The 14,017-nt window shown below is 33.9% G+C and overlaps 1 protein-coding gene across 2 annotated transcripts in view; it reads right to left on the reverse strand.

Annotated features, from left to right (window-relative positions):
• Positions 1 to 2,093: 2,093 nt before the first annotated feature.
• Positions 2,094 to 14,017, reverse strand: part of LOC124367264 (protein CASC3) — a 56,154-nt gene continuing 44,230 nt past the window's right edge. Inside the window, exons 8-12 of one of the 2 annotated variants that reach the window (XM_046823980.1) lie at positions 13,373 to 13,483; positions 11,966 to 12,136; positions 8,162 to 8,349; positions 7,785 to 8,021; positions 2,094 to 3,602 (exon numbers count right to left, since the gene is read on the reverse strand). In XM_046823980.1, coding sequence (XP_046679936.1) covers positions 7,785 to 8,021; positions 8,162 to 8,349; positions 11,966 to 12,136; positions 13,373 to 13,483 — 707 coding nt within the window. In that variant the 3' untranslated portion in view covers positions 2,094 to 3,602. Of the gene's footprint in view, positions 3,603 to 7,784; positions 8,025 to 8,161; positions 8,350 to 11,965; positions 12,137 to 13,372; positions 13,484 to 14,017 lie in introns of both variants that reach the window. The other variant, XM_046823971.1, reaches the window with a different exon arrangement.

Consider the following 14,017-nt stretch of genomic DNA (forward strand, 5'->3'; position numbering starts at 1 on the left):
AAATGTAATAGAACTGTGGGAAATGTTAACAAAGGCCATTTGGAGAGTCTTCTATATGTATAACAAGGGTTTATGAGTGGTATAAACATTTTAAATTTGGCCGTGAAGATACTGAAGAGGAAGAACGATCCAGACACCTCACCACATCAACAACCAATGAAAACGTGACAAAATTGGTATAAATGGTTAAAAATAATTGCCATATTATGATCAAAGAAGTCACTGTTGAACGCACATACCATGAAATTTTTTCGAATGCTTTGGGTATGAAATATGTGGTAGCAAAACAAACACAGAGGTGAATGGAAGTTGCTCTGAAGTCACTAAATGAAGTCAATGACAATGTAAAATTACTGAAACGTTTTATAACAGGTGACGAAACATGAGTTTACGAATATGAAGTTGAAACTAAGACTTAATCATCCCAGTGGAGCCATTCCGGATCACTAAGACCAGAAAAGGCTCGACAAGTGGAGTCGTACATGGAGGTTGTGCTCATTTTATTTTAATGGCTAAAACATGAATTTTTGGCAAAAGCTCAAACGGTCAATAAGGAGTATTACCTGCAATTTAAAGCAATTTGCGTGAAGCAATCTGAAGAATACGCCTGGATTTGTGACAAAACATTTCATAGCTTTTGCACCGACAATGCACTTGCTCACACTTCGCTGCTTGTTCATGAATTTTTGGTCAAAAACTGTAACTGTAGTACTGTACCAATGATTCAACCTCCATATTCTCTAGACATGATTCTGTGTGACTTTCTTTATTTCCAAAAATAAAGAGAACCTTAAAGTGACGTAGCATAGTCGATATGGAAAGTGCATTGCTGAAGAATTGGCAATCCCAAAAATCAAGTTTGAAAAATGTTTCAAGGATTGGAAGTTGGAAGAAGCACTCTCACTAGTGCATATCTAATGGAGACTATTTTGAAGGTGATAACATTAATGTAGATGAATAAATAATAATTATTTTTAATGAAAATTCCTGTTATTTTTTAACGTACCTCGTATATTGTATACATCAACAAAATATAATTTAATCTAGGTGAAGACATGTTCTCATTGTCTCCTCAAGTACACCTAGCTAAAACATTGCAGTCCACTCAATTGTGTACCTGATGTCATACACAATGAAAGAGAAAACAATATAAGCTACAAATAACCTGTTGGCAAAATACTTATTACTCACTAATGTTCAAAACAACAAATATTACTATATTACCCAAGATGTTTCCTATTCAAAACAACAGCTGGTATAATCAACATAAACTAGCATCTGGTAGACCAAGAAATATTCAAGGACCACTAAATGTAATGAACAACTCAATGTCTTTATAACACCATTGCACCAATAATAGTACTGATTAAATGAATGTTAAGGTGCGTATCTGCTATCCAAGTTGGGTCACTGACATTTTGAGAATGTTCTGGCTGATACAATAGAAATTGGCAAACACTTGGAGGGTTAATTCCACTCTGTGAAAATTGACTTCATTTGAAAGGCAAATCTCTTGATAGCTCACCCAGTGAAAGAATCTTATGGATTGGACCTTCCCATTGGGAAAGGGTTTAGATTTAAAAACTTCCATATTTTAATTAAAGGCAACTTAAAGGAACTAGTGTTTGGTTTGACATTAGGAAGTATCTTTTTGTTTTTTTGTTTTTTTTTAATGTACAGCAAACAGTAACTTTACACTGAAAAGTAAAAGAATAACATTTATTCCAAACAATATAAAAGTTTGAGTCTGAATTTGTTGAACATATCTACCCACAAGTAGAGAAGGGTACAATAAAAGAAATATTAAAATATTGATCACATATTTTATTATCGTAGTATACAACAATATACATAAACCATAATTTACAAAACAGTGAATCATCCATTTTAATAAATATTTATTACAACTTTTATAAAACTAACAAAAATAAATTAGTCAACCCTTGATATAGTACACAAAAATTATAATTTTTAACTAAAACAATATCTATGTTTCAAATTCTTTCTGTAGTTTAAATAAGTTAAATCAATAACTGTAGTCTCATTTGGTCAGTCATCTTAAAATACAAATAACAAACATTATTATCTCACAATTAAATTAATGGATCTTATAATGGTAATCATCAGCCCAAGACCTATGTAGAAAAACAGTGTTTTATTCAACAAATTCGTTGGAAAAAGTAACCTAGATGGGTTCATCCCATTGCAACTTTTTGAGTAAGTCTTAAGCTGTTGCCAGAGACGGCAAACAAAATGTCACTAGAAAGATTTCAAAACAAATTACAATAAAATATCACAACTAAATCAGGTTACAGACAGTATAGCTAAACATTTACTTTAAATTTGTTTTATCTAACAGATTTTCTTATGATTGTGGGTAAATGCTTTTGTTCTTACATGATGAAATGACGATTTGTAGATTACACAGCAAAGATGGAAACATTAGACCAGCACTGTTAGGAAGTAGGAGGATAGATTGTCATGTAACTTTATCAAACTGTAACATTTTTTTCTGTTCCATATCACAAGAAAGAATCACCATTGAACAGTAATCCTCTCTTGACAACCAACATCATATACTTCTATTGTGGGATAGTTCTGTAAGGGATAATTCAATGTGTCATTGTAAAACAAATTGTTAAATAGGAATTAAAGTGCAGATTTTCATGAATAAATCTTCAAATAAACAGAATACTACTTGTTCAGTGAAAGACCTGTGATTTCATAACTTTAAGAAAAGTGAGCCACATAAATATGTCACACTTTGTTGTTACTTGGTAGCAATTGTTGAATAATTCAAAGTATCAACTCTATTATTTAACGAAATGCAGAAAAGTATGAATAACCTTAAAGAAAATAAATATATTATCTTTGTCTTGGAATGGAGGATCATGTAACACCTTTTAGTTTTATTTTAAGGGTATTTAGCATATTTAGTTGGACATAATGATATGCTCACCTACCCTTCATTTACAGAAAACTGAAACTTTTATTATTATTATTGAGTTATTATTAAGTTTTTTGATCTAGCAACTTTGAATTGTAACGTATTTCTCTAAAAAAGTAATATTTCTTAAATGCATTAAAATACTTGACCTGTGAATTTTTAAACTATTGTGTGATATTGTAATACACAAATAGATAATAGCAGAATGATTAAATAAATTGATGTTGGACTGCAAATATTTTAACTATAAATCTAAAATAATCATTAGAATGAATCTAAAATATTTGAACTAAAATAGTTTTGATTCACAACAAAATACTTTCCAAAAACTCAAAAGAAAATTCCCAGACAATCTTTCCTACCAATCCCTTCTGTATCCAATCTTAACCAATCCATTCAAAGATGTTCAAGATCCTCACATGTGAATGTCTATCACTAGAGGAACGTGTGCCCTGCACTAGTTTTGCCACACCACCACCATCTGTGACTCAGTCAGTATGATAATACTGGGAGAAGTGATTGTAGGTGAGCTGACCCTTCAAGACTACAGGAGACCTAGGTGATGCCCAGTAGACCTGGTAACGAGTAAAAATAGTTCGTTCGGTGACTTTTGTCGATGCAAGAATCTGCTGCCATAGTCTCTTCTCTAGTCATCCTACAATCAAAAAACCAACTTATTACAATAAATCTACAAAAATATACTAAAGATACACTAAATCTGATTTATCATTTAAATTATTTTGAATTGGTTCCTTAAAACTGAACCGTTATCGCAAATGCTTAGCAATAAAGAGTTGTAAGTGACGTCTTTAACTCTTTTACCCCTAAATGTTCAAAATAGGACGGTAAAAAAGTATAGCTAAAACTCATGCATTTATAATTAATACTGGAATCCAAATTGTATATGTAAAACTCGCCTTCGGCTCACTGGGGGCTATGTCCCCAGGCCCCTATTGGGGTTATTTCCAAATTCGGGGATAATTATGTATTGTTTGAATTTGGAGATGAGATTTTTAAATTTCATGTTCACAGCTGTATCCATTCTCGAGAATCATGCAGGTCATAATGCTTCGCTAACACCCGGCCAAGTGTTGTGTGATATATAAAAATAACCAATGCAGAAAAATTCACTTGTTCTCGAGACCAAATCTAATTGCACAAAATGTAACAGTATAACATAGTAAAAGAATAATTTAAGGTATGAAATCAACAAGAATTACTAAATTTTTTAATTTTAGGGATATTTTTGAGAAAACAAATAGAGATACTATGAAATACTAAATAACCCTTTTTAAAAATCACTTAATTTCCCATAAATATACTTTGTTACATTACCGTTTCGACCTCTAGATTGATGAAATATGGAATTTGAATACCTGGACCTTTCTTTTCGGAAATTTAATTTTCAATTGTGCCATTAGATTTGAGCTACTTCTCATTTAGCTGTAACAGAGCTTGGGAGGAAAGACTACAAAGGTCAGACATTACGAATAGTTTAGAATATTTTCAATATAGAATTTGCTACTATTAGGTGTTTTCTAGGGGTTACATGGGCTAATCCAGAATTATGTAAAATTTTAAGTTTATAGCATACCAGGAAGTGTGTTAGACTCTGTGTACTGAGTGCCACTTAAGGTTATTACGAGCTGTTTATTACAATCAGAGTACTTCATCTATGACAGTAAAATTTATCAGCAGAACAAGTTAATCAGGGGGTTTGAATCATTACCAGAGTTGTTTCCGGGAGTAGGGGGATAATGTTACCGGGCTCTGAAATAACATAGGTTAGTGGAGGGAGCTGTGTCTGTTATAAGAATAAATATATCAGAGTGACGTGTATCTTAGAAGTCTTTGTTCAACCCCCTCAATCACTATGCCCCTATCCACTAATGCTAAAAAGTTAAAAATGTTGAACAGTGAGTATTTTCCCGAAGTTATTTAACAATAAACAACTGTTAGGTGAACTGAAAAAATGCACTCTAACCCTATCTACTAGTGACAAATATTGTTTAAGCTCAGCCTTTTAAGGGAAACATAAACAAAATTCACTCTGCCTCTGTCTACTATTGACACTAGGCTAATGCTCAGCCAATTCCCGGGGGAGGGTGATGACGAAGGTCTCCAAATTCTCACTTAAAAATTACAAAAGTATTGTATTTAAACATGTTTTTCAGCCCAATTAACTTTTTCTGTAGATTACTTCATTTACTAATTTGAAATGTAATTGAACGTTTTTGTTGATCACATTATTTTCTATTTAAAACAAATTTTTGTTTTAAGGTAAAATAAATAGTGCAATTTCAATTGAGCCTAGAAACAAACACTTCCGTAAAAATTACAAAATGATTGCATTTACTTGATCACGGGGTTTAAATATGCAGTAATTATCAGGTCATGCCAGGGGGAGGGTTAATGGTACTGGGGGTTAAGACACACGTGGGTGTTGAGTCTGTGAACATAAAACAGAATTCACTATGTCCCTATCTACTATTTATTCCAGAGGGAGAATATATTCCGTCATTGAACTATGTCTTGATAACAGTGGAATCGGGCTTATAATTATGCATTTAACAAATTTGTCTGGAATGAAATTATGTCAAAAGTCCTTCCAAACTGGATGTGAGGTAAGCTTTTCGAATTACTATGCTCTACCCTTATAAGAGTACATTAATGTCATATCTATCTGTTTTTGTCCAGGATGTTGTGTTCGTTAAATGATTTGAATGAATAAAATATTGTAGTGAGCGGAACTAAAAATATATTCTGTCCCTATCCACTAAGAATATAGTGGAAGATGTACTAATACTGTACAAAGTACATTTTGACCAATGAAAATAGTAAATTGTTACTTTCATACCTTTGGAATGTTTGGTATTCTAATATCTCTTTGTCCCTGTCTACTAATTTTTTTTACTTAAAAAGTTTTTGGGGTTAATTGTTAAAGTTACAAAAAATATACTCTGGACAATATTTATAGATCACCAGATTTTCTAAATAGACAGTAAAACTAAATTTGAGCCATCCCTAATCAATAGCAATCGGACTCAAATAATTATTTTGTTTATTTTAAATCAATGGAATTTCAAATATGTGAATTTTTGTGGCCTAACCATAAGAGATAGGAATAAGTTCTACAGATATTATTTTGTAGGTCACATTATTTACTGATTCCAGGAAACATTTATATTTTGACCTCAGCTAACAGTTCAGTTGCTCTCATGACGGGAAACTAAATTCTCTCGTAAAAGTTACAAACTTTTCTTTTAAACGCGTTTTGTGGCTCAACCAATAGAGATAAGGCAAAATGTTTCTAGACCCTTTCTGTAGGATCACGTTATTTTTAATGGTAGGGGTTAATTAATTTTGAGCTACAACACACTCTTTGCCGCTATTGGGATAAAATCATCTTAATATATGAAAAAATTTCTGGAATTTGAAATATGCAAGCGTTTTGTAGCTTAACCGTTTTGTAGCTTAACCATAAGAGAGAAGACAAAAAAATCAATGGGCCTTTTTGTAGTTCACTTCATTCTTGACTAACAGTATTTCATCAGATTCGAGCTATCTCTAATGGTTCACCCGCTATCGGGCTCACAAAATAGGAAAGAAAAGATGAAAAAATGTGTGCATTTTAAAATATTTTTTGGGGGGTTTAAAATTTAAAATTTCCAGTTTTCAGACTTTTCCCAGTGGTTTCACGGCAAAAGACACCTGCGTGCCAAATTTAAAGTTTCTAGCCGTTCTAGAAGTAGATTAGAATGTGTATACGTGAGTAAAATTACACATGCTGCTGTCTATATATTAGATGTATGGTGTCTCCAATTTATATGGAACTGATTGCTGTGTCTTCTAAGAACCCACGATATTTGACACAAAGTTGTCTCTCTTTAGTTCTTACCTCCATATATCGCGTCCTTTTCTAACCCACCTCCCTTCCACCCCAAATATTAATATTAACCCTTCCCACACGGAATTTATCTTTCAATTTTGACTCATAACACATAATTAACTTAAAATTTTTTTTTACATTTTACCAACTCTAATTTTTTTTTTAGTTAGTGGTGGCTATTAGGAATAAAAAATAATACAGTATCACAAATTAATCAGACCCCTATATTTTTTAACAAATTTTCAAATTTTACAAAAAATCGTCAGGATTTACCATTGCATAGAACGATATAGGCCTATAACGACACAACAAATAAAGTAATAACAAAATAAAAAGATAATATAATGCTAAATACAACAGGAACACGAACAGTAAATAAGGAAATATGGCAAAACAGCGTTAAACACTAAAATATGCCATGCCGGGATATATCCGTTTACCGCGTAATGGTTCGCCGCAGACTGAGGCTAAATCACGCCACGAGGAACAAAGCCACGCCCTCCCACCACTGCGACGTGCCAATGAGGTTCTAACTGTAACATCTGCTTTTCGGAACAAGTATTCAACACTCCCTTGAACTCTAGCGGATTCCACGGCAACTACAATTTATTAAATAACACAAAATAGACTTTGAAGGATATATCCGTTTACCGCGTTTCGGTCAAAATTAGGCCTAACGGATATATCCGTTTGCAACGTGGGAAGGGTTAAGTTTATAGAAAATTTAATATACCAAGTATTATTCAAGGCTGTGTTGAAAATTAGGCACAATATCCAACTGGCTGCAAATGGCATCTCTTTCTGTTAACTGGGTCTATCAAACTGCTTGTACGACACGACTGTTGTGAAATTTAGTCATACACACTACGATGGCTCCTTTTTGTGTTAGCTTGCTCCATTATGCTGTTTGTTACAGTTAAAGTTGTGATGAAAGTTAATCACACATACCTATGATGCTACAGATGGCACCTCTTGCTGTTTGCTGGGCCCACCACGCTGCTTGTGTGATCCTGATGGAGATTTGTCATGGGCAGGCGGGGGTACAATGGGAATGGCCAGTTTGACTCTTCGAGGTGGGTTGGGGCGGGGTAGGGCATTCTGTGACTGCGTACTATAGTAGGTGATCCCACCTTGACCCTGGTATAGCTCAGGTGTCTGAGTCAAGTCTTCAAATTGTCCTGATATCTGCTGAAAAAACAAATACATCAGTATTACAAATAATATGCCATCAGTAATGAGAATTTGTTTAAACTATAAACACTTTATTGTTATATACATAAGATATGAAAAATAGTGAGAGTGAACGGTAATGATATTTAACTTACTGGGGGCTGTAGTGCCATGGGGGGAAATGCAGGTGGAGGCATATAGTTGAGCAGAGGTGGTGGGGGATATGGAGGGGCTGCTGGTGCTGTAGGCGGCGGTCCAGGGGGGAGGAAGGCTACCATCTGCAAGGGAGGCGATGTCACTGGTGGGGGAGCCACATCATTGTACACAGGCCCTGGCACGAAATCTGTACACACATACATATTGTTGTTGAATATTTTATGTATTTATATATATATAGTAGGAATGTATTTTCATGTTTAAAAAAATAATTACTAGTAGCTAAAGTCAAAAATAAAATGCCTACATTTACATACTGTAAAGTGTTCATGGGCCCTGCCATTTGAATCCTTTAAGTCATGCCTTCAAAACCTTTTGAGTCTAAATCCATATTTTTTCAGCTGTACATTTACGGTACTTTATTATTCAACTTAATTAAAGAATTCACAGTAGATTAGTAAGAAACTATGGATAACTTGGTTGTTAAATTACCAGTATATTCAAAATTAGTGCTGATTGTTTATGAATGACATTGTTAAATTCAAATATGATTTAATTGTTTTTATCTTTGGTCCTGGTTGTAAATTTTACACTTTTTTCCCCCTTGGGGCGGCCTACTGCCAAATGTAATTCTTTTTAAAGAAAACTGAAATTATAAATTTACATTTTGTTAGCATTAAATAGATTGTTATCAACAGTAGTATGTAATATTATTAAATTATGTAATATTTGTTTCAAGTTTAACTGCAACTCTGATTGTTTTAAAAAATTGTTCCGTTATTATGCTAAAAAGAGCGAGGTCATGGCTACTCCTTGTATGAGAGAAAACATTGCTACAGTACGAGACATATCATTGCAAGCCTGAGTTGTGGCAATTAAACTGTTATTTAACACAATTAGGGCTGAAATATATTGTTTAACACATTCATTCCCAGAGTTTACACAAGCTGACAATGTTGTTCACCTCAAGACTGGACACTGTGCCGCTTGAGAGACAAAGTGTTAAACTTCGCATGGGTATATAACATTAGTTACTGGTATTAACGAAGTATAACATTTATTAATTAAGAATTCACAGGGTGGCCACTCAAAATCTCTTTTCAAATTCCCGGTTTTTTCCCGGTTGAAAATTTCCGACTATCTAGTCTATTTTCAAACCAAATAGACAACTATAGTACTCTATTTAACCCTTACGCCAAGTACAACGATCATGTTTTATCGTCACTAGCAGTATTTGCAAGAAATACCACAAAGCTGTGGTGCTCTAGCATTTCGTCGCTAGCGATACGCGAGAAACTCGGTGACGATTTATCGCTATCACCTATTTTAAGTTCCTTAGTTTTTATTTCTGTGTATTTCGATGTGTCAACATAACATTGTGTAAAACTAATAACTTTATTTTTTGTTATGTTTAGAAAATACATGTATCCAATTCGGAAATACAAAGATATTAAATAAATACCAACACAGCGCTACCGTGGGGGCAGACTGCAGCTCAGTATTGAGGGTCAGAGGTCTAGTGGTGAACTTTCGGTAAAAGACGTCCGGTAGCGATCGTCTGTTTACCGTAGAGGAGCTAAAGTCCGCGCATAGAACCAGCAGACACGCTAGTGTTGACAAATATAGACACAGAAAAAACGAACTTCAATTAAAATATTATTTATAAATAACGTTATTCTGTTGCTATATATTTCTAAATAGTTTTATACACAAAGAACTACAAAAACATGTTTCACCAAATGGTAATTTGAGTACTGCCAATCGTTTTAGTCCATAAATAGACAGTGCAGACTCTCGACAATGTGCCACAATAAATATAAAAAATACTAATTATAACTGAAATATTATTTGTAAACTTATAGTAGTTTATTACTTTGGTTATCTATGTACATTTTTCTCAGACAGAATAAGAACAAAAGTGTTTTAACAACACTTATTTTTGGATTCGAGATTTAGCTTCTCCATATCAGTAATGTGGTGAAATCGTGATATTTCAAGCATAGTTAAGCACTTCTGTTGGTATCAGTATCGAATGAAAAAAGCCACAGTATCGAGTATCGAAAACAATACATCCCTAGTAAAATTTCCAGGGACATTATTCACGCAGGAGTCCGAAATGCATGCATAATGCACGCTTTTCCAGATGCTCATCGCTGGTAGTAGACCTGGTTAGAGTCCCGTGAAAGTATCGTGGTTCCGAATATATCCCACTAATAACGGCCAATACATGAAGAATGCCTCAGTATCGTTAGATTATAGTCCACGACTACAAAATAACATGACATAAAGATTCTCATCCACGTTGGACTATTCGGTTTGAACAGCTCGAATCGTTCGAACGATCGTCATGTGTGCGTAAAAGTCATTCCAGCAAATAGTTGACCGGAGAACTGACGGGATTTCCTGCCGTCGTTCAACCAATACCGCTTTGATGACGAAAACTGATGACCGTGGTTGATACGATCGGCTGGTCGTCTGCTGTTTGTAGACTGGCAACAACATTAAGTTGCATTTACACTCGCAATTAAAGTTGCGAGAGAATTTGCACAACAACTGTAGCATAATGTGAACAAGATAAGCAATTTTACTCATGAGAACTGTCGCAAGTACTTGCTACAGTTGTATCGCTGGGTGTTCCGGGAGTGAAGACGAAGTCTATTCACACACAGCAGTGATGTCTCAGCAATGTTTATAATTGAAATTTTAATAGCCAACACTGTTCTCCAGTTCTTGTAACCAACACTCCTCTGGCCCGACACTGGTTGCGGCAGGCGCTTATCCACCGCCAATTCTAGATATTACATGTTTCTCCTGCCGCTCACCCCTCAGCTCATTCTGTCATTGCTGTGCAACAGGACGCAAAGACCCCCTTCCCGACCTTACTTTTTGTAAGTAACCCACTACTTTCTTCTCCAAAACCTATCTTATAAAACCGTCAAACGAACCGAACTCTTAAACCTGTTTATAACACTGTACATTTCAGGCCTGTGCTATCTATCTAACACGCATCTTTTCAAAACACTATTTTCGCTCAAGAATAAGATTTTGACAACTTCGTCTGGAGACCCCACTTCGATGACTGAATAATACTTAAGTACAAAAAAATCGTGGTTACTACGCTCTGCCGCTTAAAGCGTACCACTCGTTTAGTGCCTAAGTCCGAAAAGATCGGTAGGCCAATTCTAATTATTCAATGCATTGTTACGTTTGTTTGGATAGGGGGGAGGGTGGAGACTTGCCACAGCACAGGAGTAGAACTAACCAAAATTAAGTCACTACACTAGTGGAGGTAACTTAGATCTACCGGCGTCAGATATAGCTCACGAACACATGTCGATCTCATTCACAATTTCATTATCACCGTTGTGTAGAATACAATGTTTTGAGATTAATCAGTTCTTGATTCAAGAAACTGTCAAATTATGTTTTGATTTAATAAGTTCTTGGAGACGGAAAATTATTTTTTAAATTTTCCGGGTTCTCAGAAAAATTCTTGGCTTATTCCCGGTTTTCCCGGTCGGGTGGCCACCCTGATTCATTACTATATAATAGTAATTCTTGTAAACATGTTTTGATTCTACTTAATATTAAATATGACGTTATGTACATTTGTTTTTATTATATCACAATAAAATTGTCTGAACCACAAATATTGGTTTTATTGTGAAAACCCTATCAGAGGATAAATTTGTAAGATACTATTTTTAACAAGATCCTAGTAAAATCTGTATTATTTTTTTGGGATTTTCAGTAAAACCTTTAACAATTAGATATACCTCCTGGTAATAATGTTATTAACTCACTGGCAGGTGGAGGTTGCGTATAGTACGGGATATTGTGTGGAGGGCTGTACGTAGGTGGTGGTGTATTCTCAGGGAGGCTGCGCTGTCGCTGTGTAGAGTAGCGCTTAGATCGTGTCGGCTCATTCTGACCATCTGCATCACCGCCCGCATGATGTGAACGCCTCGCACTCCCTATGTCAGACAGCATAATACTACAATAGGAACACAGATTACTGTTTCTTGATAACATTATATTAGTCAACATTAACCAACTGTTAATATCAAGTGTAATTTCTTTATTTGAATCAAAAAGGTAAAATGTATAATACAGTATATTTAAGTTTTTATTATAGCCCCATTTTATTTTTCCTTACTAACCCTTTTACTACCATTGCTCAATTTTCAGAACACTGGAAAATGGCATGCAAAAATCAATCACAAAATATATTTAAATTTACATCTGTTATTTAATGTGAGTAAAGTAAAGTAAAACCAACCAAAATTAGGGCTAAGGAACCCTCTCTAACACTTAACCTGGCATCATGTTTAGAGTACAACAGTAACGTTATATGACCAACTTAAATTATTTATTAATCATTATTTCAACACACCGCTACCCTATTCACTCCAGCTAAAAATTTATAATTCTGAATTTTGCAAAAATGTAAATAACTTTACCAACTTTTTATGTGTTCTTGTCTGTTTAAGTTTGACAATAAAACAAGTCCATTTTTAATTCATAAATGCTCCAAATTGTATTTATAAAAGAACCTCAGTGGATTTTTTTCAATTCTGACCGCAATGTATTTTTATTATTTTATTAATATTTTCTAATGTTATTGTTGAACACACCTTTCTTGTTCATTACTGGTATTAATATACAGTTTTATTTCCATTTTATCTTCTTAAAAAAAACATATATCAGCCCTCCAGGAACTGTATGGTGTGGGATATAACTGGACTATGAAAATACATACTATAACTAACTATTTATTATTAAGAATTTTGTTGGATTTACAAATAAGATCAAATGCCATGATTCAAGATCCATCACACATTCCATAAGTTGTAAAACGGTTTCATAATTAATTGTCTCAGTGGATATATTTTCATTATTTTGTACTAGAATACAAGAATTTTCTCAAACAAGTCTTCTTTCATTGTTAATTTCAGTTCTACTACAATTTCAAAATCTCTGTATTCATATTTTTTTTTTATATTGGGTCTCGTTGGAAAAATAAAAATATGTAAAAGAATTGGTACAAGCTGTAATTAATATTATATTGGTAATCTAAATATTTTACTCTTACTAAAACTACAGTTCTAAAAATTAAAACACACCAGAAGACTAATTTTAGTCAAATATAAAAAAAGTTTAATTCAAGAATCAACAAGTCTATCTATTTATGTGATATAAGTGACACCTACTAGGAATGATGGTTTCCTCCACGATGTTGTTCGTGTTGTTATTATTGTTGATATAAACATGGCCAAAGTCCTGTATCAACATGTCTGCTGCATGTTTTAGGCTGTCTTGAACTGCAAACATATAATTTCATTAATTCCCCCAATATACTCCAAATAGGCCAGTCGCCAGAAATGTGAAGGTCCAAAATATTGCAAGAAGTCCAATTTTGGGCGTGTGGTTAAGGCAAATAGATTTTCAAAATAAAAAACTTTGTATTAAACAAAGTTTGCAGCTTCAAAATCCTTTAGCTCAACTTTACAGCATTGAAACCCTTGAAATCTCTTACTTTTTATTTTCATTTAAAACTCATGAAGGGTGGGTTTTTTACAAATATCTTTTTTAAAATAGATAAACTAAGCAAATATTTCAGCCCAACCGCAGATCTGCAGCCCCAATAGTCCAAATACATTGGACTTGAAAAATTGACCTTTTCCCAAAAAGTTCCAAATTTGTTTGTCATCTGTCTGCTAGAATATAGGGTCTAATTATCTTCCCACGGGGAATTTCATATGGAAAAAAGTGATAGAGCAGTTATTTAGCTTTAATTACAGAACCGAGTCTGTAGGTCCAATAGGTCTCTATTTTTTTGTAAAAACTACGTTGGA

Source organism: Homalodisca vitripennis, chromosome 1, assembly GCF_021130785.1.
Source record: "Homalodisca vitripennis isolate AUS2020 chromosome 1, UT_GWSS_2.1, whole genome shotgun sequence".
Taxonomy (NCBI): Eukaryota; Metazoa; Arthropoda; class Insecta; order Hemiptera; family Cicadellidae; genus Homalodisca; species Homalodisca vitripennis.